The sequence below is a fragment of the Hypanus sabinus genome, chromosome 2 (genome assembly GCF_030144855.1).
Source record: "Hypanus sabinus isolate sHypSab1 chromosome 2, sHypSab1.hap1, whole genome shotgun sequence".
NCBI classification, from domain to species: Eukaryota; Metazoa; Chordata; class Chondrichthyes; order Myliobatiformes; family Dasyatidae; genus Hypanus; species Hypanus sabinus.
Genome location: NC_082707.1, coordinates 90,818,066 through 90,835,664, shown reverse-complemented (window position 1 = coordinate 90,835,664; position 17,599 = coordinate 90,818,066). Strand labels below are relative to the sequence as shown.

Sequence of the window (17,599 nt, the reverse complement as noted above, 5' to 3'; positions counted from 1 at the left end):
ATTAACATGTTCCACAAAGAGGTCTGAGGAGAGGGGTGGCAGAACGACAGATTGTTGTTCATGGGTGCCATCTTACCAGGGGCCATTAATATATTACCAATGATATAAATGATTGCTCTTATTCTTTTTCTACTTGCAGTTTGCTGTCTTTTGAACATTGGCAGCCTGACTGTCTTGCTGCGTGTGTTTTTTTTCATTGATTCTATTGTGTTTCTTTTTACTTACTGCGAATGCCCACAAGAAGATTAATCGCAGGGTTGTATATGGTGACATGTATTTTAATAATAAATTTACTTTGAACTTTGAGAGGACACAGACAAATTTAATGATAGAGAGAAAAACATTCAATGATTTAAATATATAATGATATGAACAAAGACAAAAATATGCAACATGCCCATGCATAAAAATGGGGAGCATACATTTTATCATCACCGGCTTTAATAGGACAACTGTGGAACACGGCAGGGACACATTGCAGTTTTTTTTTACTTACTGTTGTGGAAATCTTCGGTCCATTGAGCTGGGCTTGCAAAATAGCTTCATTCACAAGTGGGGCCACCCTGAGCAATGCTTGCTCCACACCTCGCGATCCCATAATAACACTGGTGAGCTCGTCCAGAGTGGAAATGTAATCCCGCCAGTGCAGATCAATATCCGCAACGTTAGCCAAGCAGCCCCGCATGACGTTGAGGCAGTAGGCGACACAAGGTTTGATCAGAGTCAGTCCATGGCAGTGAGAGCAGTATTCCATCTTCACCAAGGCTCTGGTACATTCCCGGGTGAAAGCAACATTTTCAGTCATATTTATCACCTCACTCCCTATGTTCAAGGCTTGTAGAAGAGTCTTCATTGCCTGGAGGGGCTTGGTCAGTTCAGCTGCCATCTTCATAGGGTAGGAACCAAAGGGGTTGATGTCCTGTCTGGTCAATCGAAGGCACTCTGAATAATCCACAGAAACGTCACTGAGCCCTGGGTGTATCAGGCGATTGAAAACCAATGGAAAGAGGCTATCAAAGAAACTCAGGACAATGTCTTCAATGCTTGTGTCCAAATCCAGAACGTAGAGAGAGATGTCAGTAAAGAAGCCCTTCACCACCTCTGAAGCTTCCTTTGCCATTGTTCTGTACCCTGTCTTGAACATAGAGTTGGTGTGATTGGTTGCAATGTGTATCAATGATTTAAAAGCCTCTGCCAAAGGAAAAGAATAAACTTTGTTAACAACAGTCTTAACCCTTGCTGGAACTAAAGACGATATATTACACATCTTAATCCTTTGCATAAAATTCCCCTTATCCCCTCTTGAGTTCAACCAGGACTTTCAACTTCTTCGCCATCTCACTCACAGGTGGGCAGTTAAAGAAAGAAAGACAGTATGTAGAAAGGAATGAGATGACAGTCTAACTGAAACATTTCTGCAAAGGGCAAAGCAATGAGCATTGAGGAAGATCACCAAGTCAGAGAATGATTAAGACTTGTTATTGATGTGTGAAAAATGGTGGGCAAGTGGCTTCTTCTCATTTCTTATACATTATATTCAAATATTAGCAACCTTCTCCTTTTCAGAAATACACTTTGTTTTATAAACACAATTTATAAGTTGTGAACCAAAAGGCAATTAGCTTCACACAAGATGAGTGGAGATAAAGGAGATGAGTATCACATTTTGAAATGATACCAGAGTCACCTCATTTTATTGTCCTTTTCCAAACCTAGGATAGAACAGTAAAGAACATGAGCAGGCCCATCAGCACACGATGCCATGATGACAATCTAACTCATTCCACCTGCCAGCACATGGCCTGTATCCCTCCATTCCCCACCTGTTCACACGTCTGTCAAAATGCCTCAAACATTGCCGTTGTGCCTTGCTGAAGGTGCTGCATTCTGATACAGGCATCACTTCTTTTCTACCAGAAAACCTTTCACCTTCACATCCTGTTCCTTTCCAGTTCCTTCAGGGCACCAGGGAGTGACTACAATGCCACAAAATATGTAAGTGCAGGCTCAACATATGAAGGCAGTGGTGGCCAAAATATAAACGGGCAATTGAATAGACAATAGCAGCCTTTCAACACTAGTAATTTACAAATGTATGCAAACATACTTAAATGCTGTTTATTTATTGTTGTACCATCTGTAGATATGAGGATATTAGAAGCAGACCCCAAATTATAATAACGTTCTGGAGACCTGCTTGAACTCAAACTGTTCATTACTTGAAAATGAAAACAAAAGTGCTGGGAGAGTATCACAGAAGTAGAAGAGGTGGGAGAAAGTGAGCAGGCGCGGGAAAAGCAGCCGCCAGTTGGCCTCACAGACTCAATGAGTAAGTGAGAGTCTGTCCAGCGCTCCCAGCTCCACTTGGCTGAGCCCAGACCACCAAACATTGCTGCTCAGGGAGCGAGGGGGAGGGGAGGGCTCTCCGCTCGGCTCAACCCAGACCGCCAAATGTTGAGGCTCAAGGACTGAGGGGGAGGGGAGAGCACGCCGCTCGGCTCAACTCAGACCGCCAAATATGTTGAGGCTCAGGGACTGAGGGGGAGGGGAGAGCACGCCGCTCGGCTCAACTCTGAAGCTCAATTGTCGTGGCTCAGGGAGTTAGGGGGAGTGTGAGAGAGATAGAGAGGGAGGTGCGAGGGGAAGTGGGTGTGGCAGGGGATGTGAGGGGAGGGTTGGGGGAGCTGGTGAGGGAGAAGTGGGTGAAGGCAATACAGGCTGAGGGCAAGGCGGGCTGAGACGGAGGCAGGGTGAGATGGAGACGGGCTGAGACGGTGGTGGGGTGAGACGGAGACGGAGGTGGAGTGAGACGGAGACAGGGTGAGATGGAGATAGAGGCAGAGTGAGACGGAGGAGGAGTGAGATGGAGGCGGAGGTGGAGTGAGACAGAGGAGGGGTGAGACGGAGGCGGGATGAAATGGAGGCAGGCTGAGACGGAGACGGGCTGAGACGGAGATAGGGTGAGACGGAGACAGGGTGAGATGGAGACGGAGGCAGAGTGAGACGGTGGTGGGGTGAGACGGAGACGGAGGTGGAGTGAGACGGAGACAGGGTGAGATGGAGATGGAGGCAGAGTGAGACGGAGGAGGAGTGAGATGGAGGCGGAGGTGGAGTGAGACAGAGGAGGGGTGAGACGGAGGCGGGATGAAATGGAGGCAGGCTGAGACGGAGACGGGATGAGACGGAGACGGGCTGAGACGGAGATAGGGTGAGACGGAGACAGGGTGAGATGGAGACGGAGGCAGAGTGAGACGGAGGAGGGGTGAGATGGAGGCGGAGGCAGAGTGAGACGGAGGAGGAGTGAGATGGAGGCGGGGTGAGATGGAGACAGCATGCCCTGCTCCACCTAGCATTAGATGCATGAAGCCTGCAGTGGTCAGCAAATGCATCTCCATCCTTCCTGCTGGTCTCTCAAACGCTCATTCACCAGTATGAGGTGTAACGAACTTCAAGAAGATAGAGATTTTATTTATATTGATTTAGAGAGACAGCATGGTAACAGGCCTTTCCATCTCAATAAGTCCACTCTGTCCAAATACACCCATGTGTCCAACTAACCCTTATGTCTTTGGAATGTGGGTGGAAACTGGAGCACCCAGAGAAATCCCAAGTGGTCATAAGGAGAATGTGACAACCACCTACAGGCAGTGGTGGGAATTGAACCCAGATGGCCATCAATGTTATAGGGTTGTGCTGGCCGCTAAACCAGCACATCGCTTCAGTACAGATAAAAAGGAATGAAAATGGACAGACACATTAGAAGCTGAGATACAGAGATGCAGAAAGAAGTCCGGGAATTTGAAGGCACCGTGATGAATTGATAAGGTTTCCCAAATGGAAGAGTAAAACTGGTAATCCAACATACTCAGGACTTTGGTGGTGTCATACTCAAGGATTTATGATTGGCTGGCTATTACTTACATTTCCAAACACAAATAAAAAACTAATTTAAAAGTGTTACACAGTATTATAATAAATTCTTCAGTGAACCATAAGATTCAGAGACCATGGAAGCAGGGACCTGGTGCAATGGTAGCCACGGTGACCTGGCACCAGTGAGTCTCAAGGCCCTGAAGGCCCTGGTGAATTTCACTACACAGTATGGACTAGCAAGTCTTGGGACAATATAGGAATCAAGTTTCTGGTGAGTCTGAAGGCAAACCATGAGGATTTCTAATCAGACTGATTTTGGATTATCAGAGTTTCTATCCCAGTGAATGCAGAAGCAATGGAGTTATAGCATAGCCCGCACCTTACAGAGTTACACAGCATGGAAATAGACCTTTCAGCCCATTGTGCTGGCCATCCACCGCCCACTTACACTAACTGCACACTAACACATTTTATTGCCCCCACATTAGCATCAACTACACCCATCCCAGATTCCAGAGATGCCAATTAACCTTCAACACCGAATCTTTGAGATGAGGTCATAGGGAGAACATGAAAACTCCACAGAGTCAGTACCCAAGGTCAGGACTGAACCCCGTTTTCCGGAGCTGCAAGGCAGTGGCTCTACCAGTGCAGCAATGACCGGATCGGTCTCCTTAAAACCATAAACAAGATAAGGACTGAAGCAGCCATCTAATTGGATTGATTTTTGCTGGAATCTGATACGCCTGACTTAGTTGAAAGCGCTTGTCACTCAAGTACATGACAAACAGTAGCAATTTAATTGTTACCTTCAAAACTGTGGTGCTCACTCAATTGTATTTAACTTGTAGGCCCACTTTGTTAGCCAACAAACGCACCGCCCCTCCCAAACTCCCCCCATCATATGTCAGATCACAGGAGCATGGACTGAGCAACAGAGGGGCCTCTGGTGATGCAACTGGGTGGTGCTGGCCCCAAAATATCTGGTTAATCTGACAAACCTTACTACAAGCTTTGTCAACATCTATTAATTTAAAAACTATTTTAAAAAATAATGTTTGATAAGTTAAAATTTATCTTCTCCTTCATCCACTACACTCAGTGGTCCCTTTATTACATAGCTCCTGAGCTTAATAAAACTGCTGAGAACAACACACACAAAATGCTGGTGGAACACAGCAGGCCAGGCAGCATCTATAGGAGAAGTACTGTCGACATTTCGGGTGGAGACCCTTTGTCAGGACTGATGAAGGGTCTCGGCCCAAAATGTCGACAGTGCTTCTCCTATAGATGCTGCCTGGCCTGCTGTGTTCCACCAGCATTTTGTGTGTGTTGTTGTTTGAATTTCCAGCATCTGCAGGTTTCCTTGTGTTCGCTCTTTAAAACTGCTGAGTGTATGTTTGTGGTCTTCTGCTGTGTAGCTGATGCACCATCAATAATTCTCTCTGAGACATAAAGGCGAGATATCGGCTTTTATTGACTGGAAGAAGGAACAAACAGTGAGTGACCACCATACTACATGCTGGAGACTGAGAGGCCGGGCTCAGGCCTCAATTGCCTTTATACCGGGGTCTGTGGGAGGAGCCACAGGAGCAGTCAGCAGGGGGTGTGTCCAGACAGGTATATGTAGTTCACCACACTCACACCCCCCTTTGTTTTAAAAGAGAGTCCCCATGTGGCGAAGTTTCTTACAAGTATATTTACAGGTTAAGTCTATCAGGTGGTCGAATCTGTCGCTGTGATCTACGTAGCACTGGCTGTGATTGCACAGGTGCCGGTGGTGATTGCACCAGAGACGGTGGTTGTGTTGGTTCTGGCCTGACTCGAGGTGTCAGCCCACTAGGCATCAGTGATCCCTCATGCGTGTGCGAGGCGCCTGGTATATGTGCTTACGAGACGCCCGGTATAAGTGTGTCGTGAGGAGTCTGTGTAGGGCTTGGTGTGCGCGGTGTCACCTGGGGTACACGGTTCATAGTTCCTGGGGAGTGTTCGGGATAGTGGTCTGCTGCTCCTGTGGGTGCCAGGTCGCAGACGGAGACCATGTCCTCCCACCCATCAGGTAAGACCACGTAGGCATACTGGGGGTTCGCATGTAGAAGGTGAACCCTCTTGACCAGCGGGGAGTATTTATTACTCCTCACATGTTTCCAGAGCAGCACTGGCCCTGGGGATGTCAGCCATGCTGGTAGGGTGGTCCCAGTGGCAGACTTCCTGGGAAAAGAGAATAGGCGCTCGTGAGGGGTGGTATTGGTGGACGTACGTAACAGGGAGCGGATAGAGTGGAGTGCCTCAGGGAGGACCTCCTGCCATCGAGACCGGCAACCCTTTTGACTTAAGGGCTAAAGGTGTGGCCTTCCACACTGTGGCATTCTCCCTCTCCACCTGTCCATTCCCCTGGGGATTATAACTCGTGGTCCGACTAGTAGCAATGCCCCTAGCTAGCAGGTACTGGCGCAGCTCGTCACTCATAAAGGAGGACCCTCTATCACTGTGGATACAGCAGGGATATCCGAACAGAGTGAAGAGCTGGCGCAGGGCTTTTGTGACGGATGTGGCAGTGGTGTTGGGGCAGGGAATGGCAAAGGGAAACCGCGAGTACTCGTCGATAATATTGAGAAAATAGACAGTGCGGTCAGTGGAGGGAAGGGGGCCCTTAAAGTCAACACTCAGTCGCTCAAAGGGGCGGGTGGCCTTGACAAGTTGCGCCTTTTCAGGACGGTAGAAGTGCGGTTTGCACTCAGCGCAAACTTGGCAGTCCCTGGTCATCGTCCTGATGTCCTCCAGGGAGTACGGCAGGTTCCGGGCTTTCATGAAATGGTAAAAATTGGCTGACCCTTGAATGGCAAAGATGTGCATGGAGGCTGTATAGCTGGTCGAGCTGTGTGCTAGCACACGTTCCCCAGGATAGGGCATCAGGGGGCTCATTGAGCCTTCCAGGCCGGTACAGGATATCATAGTTGTAGGTGGAGAGTTCTATTCTCCACTGCAAAATTTTATCATTTTTGATTTTGCCCCGCTGTTAGTTGCTGAACATGAACGCAACTGAGTGCTGGTCAGTCAGCAAGGTGAACCTTTTGCCGGCGAGATAGTGCCTCCAGTGCCTAATAGCTTCCACTATGGCCTGGGCTTCTTTCTCCACCGCGGAGTGCCGAATTTCAGAGCCTTGAAGGGTACGAGAAAAGAATGCTACTGGCCTGCCTTCCTGATTGAGGGTAGCAGCAAGCGCAAAATCGGAGGTGTCACTCTCTACTTGGAAGGGAATGGTCTCGTCCACCGCATGCATCGTAGCTTTGGCAATGTCCCCTTTAATGCAGCTGAGGGCCGCGCAGGCCTCAGCAGAGAGGGGTAACGTGGTAGACTTGACCAGGGCGCGGGCCTTGTCTGCGTAATGGGGGACCCATTGGGCATAATAGGAAAAGAAGCCCAGGCACCGTCTGAGGGCTTTGAGAGTGATGGGAACAGGGAGTTCTAACAGGGGGCGCATAAGGTCGGGATCAGGGCCAATGACCACGTTTTCCACGACATACCCAAGGATAGCGAGTCGGGTGGTTCCGAACACACACTTGTCCCTGTTATAAGTAAGGTTCAGGGCTTCGGCCACTTGGAAAAATCGTTGGAGGTTGGTGTTGTGATCCGACCAGTCGCGACCACAGATGGTGATGTTATCCGGATAGGGAAATGTGGCCTTCAGTTGGTACTGGTCCACTATCCGGTCCATTTCCCTCTGGAAGACTGAGACACCATTTGTGACACCGAAGGGGACGCACAGGAAGTGATAGAGCCGGCCGCCCGCCTCGAAGGCGGTGTAGGGACAGTCCTCTGTGCGGATGGGGAGCTGGTGATAAGCGGATTTCAGATCTATTGTCGAGTACTCCTTGTACTGAGCTATCTGGTTGACCATATCGCAATGCGGGGAAGGGGGTATGTGTCAAGCTGAGTGAACCTATTGATGGTTTGACTATAGTCCACGACCATCCTATTTTTCTGCCCGGTCCGAACAACAACCACCTGGGACCACCAAGGGCTTGTGCTTGGGTCAATGATCCCCTCCCTGAGCAGCCGCTGCACCTCTGACTGAATGAAGGCCCTGTCCCCCGCGCTGTAGCTCCTGCTTTTAGTTGCCACAGGTTTACAGTCGGGGGTCAGGTTGGCGAAGAGCAGTGGGGGAGGGATCTTGAGGGTGGAGAGACTGCAAGTGGTGTCGGTAGCGCAGCTGTCGGCATGGTGCTGGGCGGGACCTGTGGTTCGGTGTGTGTGTGTGGTCAGTAGCGGGGGTATATGGTGAAGTCCCACAAAACTGAGGATTCCTGACAGTGAGTGGTGGGAGGGGCCCATCATATGCCATAGTCACACTTTCAAGGTGGCTCTGGAAGTCCAGCCCCAATAGCACAGGCGTGCACAGTTGAGGCATGACCAGTAGCGCAAAGTTCTGATATTCTATGCCCTGCACTACCAATGTCGCTACACAACCCACCCGGATGTCTGTGGAATACAACCCAGAAGCCAAGGTGACCCTCTGGCTTACCGGCCGTGTCACGGGTCCGCAGCATTGCACTGTGTCTGGGTCAATAAAACTCTCAGTGCTGCCCATGTCAAACAGGCAGCTAGTCCTGTGCCCCTCCACCAGGATGTCCATCATTGACCTTGCAAGCTGGTGTGGGGCGCTTTGGTCAAGATTTACAGTGGCCAGAGTTGAACTGCCATCTTGGTGCCCGGTAAGCACCAGTGGGTAGGGGGCGGGGCATGTTGGCTCCGACAAAGATGGCCGCTCCCATCTGGGTATGCAAGATGGCGGCCCCCATGCCTCGCACAAGGCGGGCAGGCAAGATGGTGGCCCCCATGCCTCACACACAGCGCTGCTCGACCCCGCTCGTGGTTACAGACCTTGGCGAAATGGCCCTTCTTCCCGCAGCTGGAACAGGTCGCTTCTCGGGCCGGGCAGCGTTTTCGGGGGTGCTTTTCGAGTCTGCAGAAGTAACACTGTGCGGGCTTTCGACTGGCCGCAGCTGTGGTCGGGTTCGAGGAGTTCGTGGAATCGTGACTGGCGGTGGCGTTGGCGAATTCGCTCGCGGGAACTGGCGGCGGCGGGGTCTGAGGTGTCCACGGAACCGACAGGGAATCACGCGGTTGGACATCGTCAGCATTGTGCAGAGCAGCCTCCAGCATGTTGGCTGTCTTGATCACCAAGCATAAGGTAAGATCAGCATTTTCTAGCAGCCGCTGATGCACATACACTGACCCAATTCCTGTAACAAAGCCGTCTCGTACCAAAAGTTCCGCATGCTGTTCCGCGGTGAGAGTTTTGCAGTCACAAGTTCGGAAGAGTGTCTTTTGGCCTTGGAGAAACTGGGCGCTCGACTCTGCAGGCTGCTGCCATCGCGTAGCTAAGCGATGTGTTGTGTAGACGGTGTTCACCAGCCGCAGGTACTGTCTTTTGAGGGTATCCAGTGCCTCTTGGTAGGTCAGCAGGTTCCTGATAAGTGAGTAAACTTTCGGGGTGACCCTCAAGAGGAGAATTCGGTGCATAACAGCGGGTTCAGTTGCACTAACCTCCTCCAAGTATGATTGGAAGCATGCAAGCCAGAGTTCAAAGGCAAGAGCTGCTTCAGGGTCTTGGGGATCCAAATCCAATCTTTCCAGATGTAAAACCCTTTCCATGTTTTAAAACTTCCAGTCAATAAAATTGATGCACCATCAATAACTCTCTCTGAGACGTAAAGGCGAGATATCAGTTTTTATTGACTGAAAGAAGGAACAAGCAGTGGTTGACCACCATACTACATCCTGGAGACTGAGAGGCTGGGCTCAGGCCTCAATCGCCTTTATACCGGGGTCTGTGGGAGGAGCCACAGGAGCAGTCAGCAGGGGGCGTGTCCAGACAGGTATATGTAGTTCACCACAGTAGCCCATCCACTTCAAGGTTTAATGTGTTGTGTGTTCTGAGATGCTCTTCTACACACCACTGATCTAATGTGTGGTTATTTGAGATATGAATATCTCTAACCATTGAATCAGCCAAACCATTCTCCTTTAACCTTTAACATTCTCATTAACAAGGCATTTTCATCCACAGAGCAGCCACTCACTGTATGGTTTTTGTTTTTCACACCATTCTCTGTAAACTCTTGATATTACTGAGTCTAAAAATCCCAAAAAACAACAGATTCTGAGACTCAATCCACCCCATCTGGCACCAACAATCACTTGATGGTCAAAGTCACTTAGATCACCTTTCTGCCTCATTCTGATGTTTGGCCTGAACAACAACTGAATCTCTTGACCACGTCTCACGCAATTGACAAGACTCAGCCTTCCTGATGCATCACCATCCCCCGCACGTGCATGTGTGGCAGCTTATGCAGAATTGTGGGCCACAGCACCAGTTAAACAGCTAAACGTTGGTGGGTCTGAAACAATAAATTCAGCCCAGTGTTTGTTCTTCAGATAAGTAGAACCATTTGTAATTATCACTCATCCATTCGCTCTAGTCACAGCTCAGTAACCACACTAATAACTAACAGGTTTAGCATTAGATCCCCTTTCTTTACAGTCAATAAACTGCAAAGAGTAGTGGACTCTGCCAATGGCACCACATGCATGTTCATCCCCAGTATTGGTAGTGTTTACAGGAGGTGCTGCCTGAAGAAGGCAACATCCAAGATCCCCACCAGCCTGACCATGCCATGTTCTTGCAGGAGGCAGAGAAGCCTTAAGTTTCACATTACCAGGTTCAATTCCCGCTGTTGTCTGTAAGGAGTTTGTACATTCTCCCCGTGACCATGTGGGTTTCCTCCCACGATCCAAGGGTGTACCATTTGGTAGGTTAATTGGTCATTGAATGTTGTCCCATGATTAGGCCTACTCTGTGTTCTATCTCAATAAATAAATAAAAACAACAGCTACTTCCTATCATCCATTCAATTCACAAACCTACTGGCAAAACCCTGATCACTATAGCTTAGCAATAATCTAACCACTTTCCACTGAAATTAACTTTTTTTTTGTTCTTATTCTGTCCTCGTAAAAATTGTGCATAATTTGTTTTCCTTTCGGATGCTGCTTATGTGATGCGATGTGCCTGACCTGCTGTTGCAAGTAAGATTTTCATTGCACTTATGCATACATATACTTGTGCGTATGACAACGAACTTGACTGGGTGTCCTGGGTGAGGGGGTCCTTAATGACAGATGCTGCCTTTTTGAGGCATTACCTTTTGAAAATGCCCTCTATGCTGGGAGGCCACCATCCATGATAGAAATGGGTGAGTTTGCAACTTCCTGCAGCTTTTTCCAATCCTGTGCCGTGGCCCCTCCGTACCAGTGATGTCATCAGTTAGGATGCTCACCTGTAGAACTTTACCAGAGTCTTTGGTGTTGTACCAACTATCTTCAAACACCTAATGAAGTATACACTGTAGCTAATATTATGCCTTGTTTGTAATTGCATCAGTATGTTGAGCCCAGGATAGATCTTCAGAGATGTTGATATCCAGGAACTTGAAACTGCTCCTCCTTTCTACTGTTGATCCCTCAATGAGGACTGGTGTGTGTTCCCTCAATTTCCCCTTCCTGTTGTACACAATCAATTTCTTGGTTTTTATGATACTGAATGCAAGGTTGTTGTTGCAACACCACTCAACCAGCTGATCTACCTCACTCCTATACGCCTCCTCGTCACCACCTGAAATTCTGCCAACAATAGTTATGTCATCTGCAAATTTATAAATGACTTTTGAGCTGTGCCAAGCCACACGATAGTGGGTTTATAGAGAGCACAGCACTGGGCTAAGCACGCATCCTTGAGGTGTGCCAGTGTTGATAGTCAGTGAGATGTTATTTCCAATCTGCAATCACTGCAGTCTCCCAGTGGGGAAGTCAAGGATCCAGTTGCAGAGGGAGGTCCAGAGACCCAAGTTGTGGAGTTTGTCGATTAGTACTGAGGGGTATGATGGTGTTGGACGCTGAGCTGTAATCAATAAACAGCAGCCTGACAAAAGGTATTGCTGTTGTCCAGGTGATCCAAGGCTGAATGATCTCATTTGCTATAGACCTATTGTGGAAGTAGGCAAATAGCAGTGGTTCCAGATCTTTGCTTAGGCAGGAGTTGATTCTATCTCTGACCAACATTTCAAAGCACTTCACACAATGGAAGTGAGTGCAACTGTGCAATAGTCACTGAGGCAGCTCACCCTGGTCTTCTAGGCACTGGTATAATTGTCACCCTTTTGAAGCAGGTGGGAACCTCCAACTGCAGCAATGAGAGATAAAAATGTCTTTGAACACTCCTGCCAGTAGGTTGGCACAGGTTTTCAATGGCCTACCAGGTACACTATCGGAGGGTTCACTCTCCTGAAAGATTTTCTGACTCCAGCTTCTGGGACAGAGATAACAGGGTCACCAGATACTACAGGGATTTACACAGTAGCCTATTCTCCCTTTCAAAGCATGCATTAAAAGCAGTGAGTTCATCTGGGAGTGAAACATCACAGCCATTCATGATGTTGGGTTTTGCTCTGTAGGAAGTAATGGCCTGCAAACCCTGCCAGAGCTGATGTGCTTCCAAATCCATCTCTAAGTTTGATTGGAATTCTTCTTTTATTGCTCTTTTTTTTGCCTTTTGTAGGTCATACCTAGACTTCTGGTGAAGTTCTGGATGACCAGTCTTGAATGCCACAGATCTAGCCTTCAGCAGACTGCATACACTCAGCCACAGAGGTCTTGATGAAGTTCATGATGACTGTGGCATATTCGATCAGATTCAAAGATAAATCCTTGAATATTTTACGGTCCACTGATTCAAAGCAATCCTGTCAGCTCTCCTCCACCTCCCTCAGTCCTTCTTAGACCTCACCACTGGTGCTGTGATCTTCGGTCTCTGCCTGCACGCCATAAGTAGAAGTACAGCCAGGTTAATGTGTGTGTGTGTGTGGGATGTCACACCAGAGCCTGGCTGTAACTGCATCACCTTCTACACCGCTGACCTCTGGTATTCCAAACCCTAACATATTTCTGGCTGCAGGGCGTGTAGTCCCTCCTCTTTGCCCTGATCTCCGTCCATACCCCTCGCACTTGTGCAGACCCTGCATTCAATCTGCACCCCTGGCTCACACTTCATGTTAAGCTAGACGCCAGATTATCAGGAACGGAAGCGTTTTTTGCTGAAAAGTATTTTTTCACACAACCACAGGGAGGTCAGCCTTTGTGGCATGGATGAATTGCTGCAAAAGTAACAGAAAATATTTAGTAGATATTTTTCCATTGGGAGCAAAGTGATAGTGTGTAGACAGCTGCCCAATATTGAAACAAATCAAGCAGTCACAGTGAGAATCCCAGCCTGAACATTTAACAAGGGGTAATTCCACTCTGCGACAGCTGTTGGATTAACTGGCACAGTGAGCCTGACTTCTCTTGCATGTGAAAGCCAATTCATCAGAAACAGACCCCAGAAGCACCACTCACCATTCAGGGGATAGGAATGTGTGGTAACTAAGGCCAATCCTACCTAAAAATTGATAGTTTTTGCAACTCTCCTGCTTTAGGGACTCAGGTTAGCTAATGTCATCATGTTATGTATTGACCTTATTGGAATGGTGCCAAATTGTTAGCACAACTAAAGACCAGAGAAGCATGATTCAGTCTTGGAACCTGCCATTACCAGTACTTCTTTAAAAAAATACTGTAAGATATAAAAGCAGAACCAGGCCATTTGGTCCGTTGAATCTGCTCTGCCATTCGATCTTTGCTGATTTTATTTTTCACCCTATTTTACTACCTTCTTCCTGGATCCCTTAACCTCCTTGCCAATCAAGTACCTATCAATCTTTGTCTTAAGTACACCCGTAATGACTTGGCCTGCAGTTGCTCTCTGTGGCAATGACTTGCACAGATTCACCAACCTCTGGCTGAAGGAATTCTTCTTTGCCTTAGTTTTAAAGAGCTATCCCTGTGACTGAGCTCATAGGCACAATGGATGTAACCCCTCCAAGCTCACTATTTCTGAGATCATTCTTGTGCACCTCCTCAAGACCCTCCCCAAAGCCAGCACATCCATCCACAAAAACATGGTCCAATATTCCAGATACATTCTGTCTAACCCCTCAGGCTCAGCAGTGTATCCCTGCTGTGTGTTCCAGTCCTCCAGTGATCTTCTAGTCTTAAAAAAATGTGAATGGTATTTACACTTTGAATGGAAATTACTGATTATTGATAGTTAATATAGATAAAGACATGTGCCTGTTCTATTTACTCAAAAAAAACTTTTCATAAAATTATGAAAGGATTAGATAAGGTAGAGGCAGGAAAGTTGTTTCCACTGGTAAGTGAGACTAGAACTAAGGGACATAGTTTCAAGATTCGGGGGAGTAGATTTAGGACAGAGATGAGGAAGAACTACTTTTCCCAGAGAATGGTGAATTTGTGGAATTCTCTGCCCAATGAAGCAGTGGAGGCTACCTTAGTAAATATACTTAAGACAAGGTTGGATAGATTTTTGCATAGTAGGGGTATTAAAGGTTATGGGGAAAAAGGCAGGTAGGTGGAGATGAGTCCGTGGCCAGATCATCCATGATCTTACTGAATGATGGCGCAGGCTCAACAGGCCAGATGGCCGACTCCTGCTCCTATTTCTTATGTTCTTACTACATATATTATAAATAAAGTATATTTTGGGGTGGGGGGAATCTTGTGACAGTGGGATAGAAGTTGTCATTTGTTCTGACTCAAACTAATCCTTGCCTGTGTCATGGTGTTTTATTCCCTTGTTTTCCACTTCGTAGGCCGTCCTTCAGACTGACTTCCTACCAGTGGTCGGTTTTGCTTTGTTACCTTTGTCATGTGTACCGAATACAATGAAAGATTTCTGCTTGCACACCATCCAGGCAGCTTATGCCATACACATGTATATTGAGATAGTAAAAAGAAAAAAAAGAGTCCAGAATATCATGCAGCAACTATGGGGAAATAGTAGTGCAGGTCAACAAGTGCAAGGCTGATAAGGAGATCAAGTCAAGTCAAGTCAAGTCAACTTTTATTACTATTTCGACCATAACTGCTGGTACAGTGCTTAGTAAAAATGAAAACGTTTTTCAGGAGCATGGTGTTACATGACACAGTACAAAAAACTAGACTGAATTACGTAATAAAAAAAAACACAGAGAAAGCTACACTAGACTACAGACCTACACTGGACTACATAAAGTGCACAAAAACAGTGCAGGCATTACAATAAATAATAAACAGGACAGTAGGGCAAGGTGTCAGTCCAGGCTTCGGGTATTGAGGAGTCTGATAGCTTGGGGGAAGAAACTGTTACATAGTCTGGTCGAGAGAGCCCGAATGCTTCGGAGCCTTTTCCCAGACGGCAGGAGGGAGAAGAGATTGTACGAGGGGCACATGGGGTCCTTCATAATGCTGTTTCCTTTCCAAATGCAGCATGTAGTGATGTAGTGATCAAATGTCTGTGATAGCAGGAGGAGAGACCCCGATGATCTTCTCAGCTGACCTCACTATCCGCTGCAGGGTCTTGCGATCCGAGATGGTGCAATTTCCGAACAAGGCAGTGGATGCAGTTGCTCAGGACGCTCTCAATACAACCCCTGCAGAATGTGATGAGGATGGGGGGTGGGAGATGGACTTTCCTCAGCCTTCGCAAAAAGTAGAGATGCTGCTGGGCTTTCTTTGCTATGGAGCTGGTGTTGAGGGACAAGGTGAGATTCTCCGTCAGGTGAACACCAAGAAATTTGGTTCTGTTTACGATCTCTACCAAGGAGCCGTTGATGTTCAGTGGGGAGTGGTCGCTCCGTGCCCTCCTGAGGTCAACATCCATCTCTTTTGTTTTGTTCACATTAAGAGGCAGGTTGTTGGCTCTGCACCAGTCTGTTAGCTGCTGCACCTCCTCTCTGTAAGCTGACTCATCGTTCTTGCTGATGAGACCCACCACAGTCATGTCATCGGCGAACTTGATGATGTGGTTGGAGCTGTGTGTTGCAGCACAGTCGTGGGTCAGTAGAGTGAACAGTAGTGGACTGAGCACACAACCCCGTGCTCAGTCTGATGGTGTTGGAGATGCTGCTCCCAATCGGACTGACTGAGGTCTCCCAGTCAGGAAGTCTAGGATCCAGTTACAGAGGGAGGTGTTCAGGCCCAATAGGCTCAGCTTTCCAATCAGTTTCGGAGGGATGATTGTGTTGAATGTTGAACTGAAGTCTATGAACAGCATCCGAACGTATGTGAGATCAAGAGCTTATCTCTAAGCATATGGGAGGTCCATTCCAGAATCTGATAATGTAAGATAAAAGATTCCTTGGGACTGGTGATACATTATTACAGGCTTTTGTTAGTTCTGTGTGTGTTCTAATACACTTAAAGGGGCCAGTGTGGAAACTGTAGACTGATGGAGCAGAGGTGGTTGATGGGCCAAGCAGCACACATGTAGTTTGTGAGTGATCTGCTCCTTCTATCAGTAATGTGGGATATCCATGCACTTTCCAACTCACAGGACAGGAGTTAGAATCATTTAGTGGTCAGCACATCTTGCGTAGTCATGATTATTGAGTACATCATGATCATGGTTTGGTACAACTGTTCTCACCACAAGAAACTGCACAGAGTTTTGGACACAGCTTGCTGCATCATGGAACCAAGCCTCTCCTCCATCGAATCTCTCTACAATTCTCAATTCCTTGGTAAAGCGGCCAACATGATCAAAGACTGCACACTTCTCAGATACACTCGCTCCTCTTCCCCAGCATCAGGCAGAAAATACAAAAGCCTGAAAGCACATACCAACAGGTTCAAGGACAACTTCTGTCCCACTGTCACAGGACTTTCAAATAGTTGTCTATTACAATAATACAGACTCTTTACTTCACATCTGTCTTGTCATAGTCTTGTACCTTATTGTCCCCCTATACTGCACTTTCTCTGCGAGTGTAACACTTTATTCTGCAGTCTGGTGTTTTCCTTGGTCCTATGCCAATGTAATGATCTGTGTGGATGGCATGGAAAACTTTTTTCACTGTACATCAGTACACGTGACAATATTAAATCAACTTACCAATTTTGGCCTTGAATACCCCAGGGTGGCAGAGTGGAGATACATCTCTACCACAGGAAGCACAAGGCTCTCCTTCCCTTGGTCAAGGTGTAACGGCTGCTTAGCCCACAATCAAGGCCACACAAAGCCATGAGAGCAGTTGTGGATGGTTGTATGAGCAGCTGGTGCAAATCATAAGTCCAGGTTTTGCAACCATTGACACCAGGCAGACAATCTCTGAAGAATATTGATAATAGCTGGGGTCAGCTGTCTTGTAAAGATACTGCCCAGAAGAAGGCAATGGCAAACCACTTCTGTAGAGAAGTTTGCCAAGAACAATCATGGTCAAAAAGACATGATTGCCCACGTCACACAACATGGCACATGATGATGATGATTATGATAATTCTCCAAAACTTACAGGTTGGTGATATGTCATCCCTGTTCTCAGATTATTTTCCTTGGTTATCGTCCTTAATTCCCAAAACTTAGCCTGGCACATTTTCAGCAGCCATTGGGAGAAAGTGCAATTTCAGTTTGGGATTAGTCTCCCCACCAACCAACACTATTATTAACGATGCCTTGCCATGACAATTATTCAACTACATTCAATGTAGATGGCCTACTTAACAACAATTGGTTGTACATTCCATCTGGAATCCTCCCAGCTGCTGAAGAATGTCATGTGGCACT

General features: G+C 47.3%; 1 protein-coding gene across 2 annotated transcripts in view; it reads right to left on the bottom strand.

Annotated features, from left to right (window-relative positions):
- LOC132381136 (glypican-5-like) overlaps window positions 1-17,599 on the bottom strand; it is a 627,941-nt gene that overhangs the window by 453,897 nt on the left and 156,445 nt on the right. For both annotated transcript variants that reach the window (XM_059950406.1, XM_059950415.1), the window contains exon 3: window positions 497-1,191. In XM_059950406.1, the coding sequence (XP_059806389.1) occupies window positions 497-1,191 (695 nt within the window). The remainder of the gene's footprint in view (window positions 1-496; window positions 1,192-17,599) is intronic.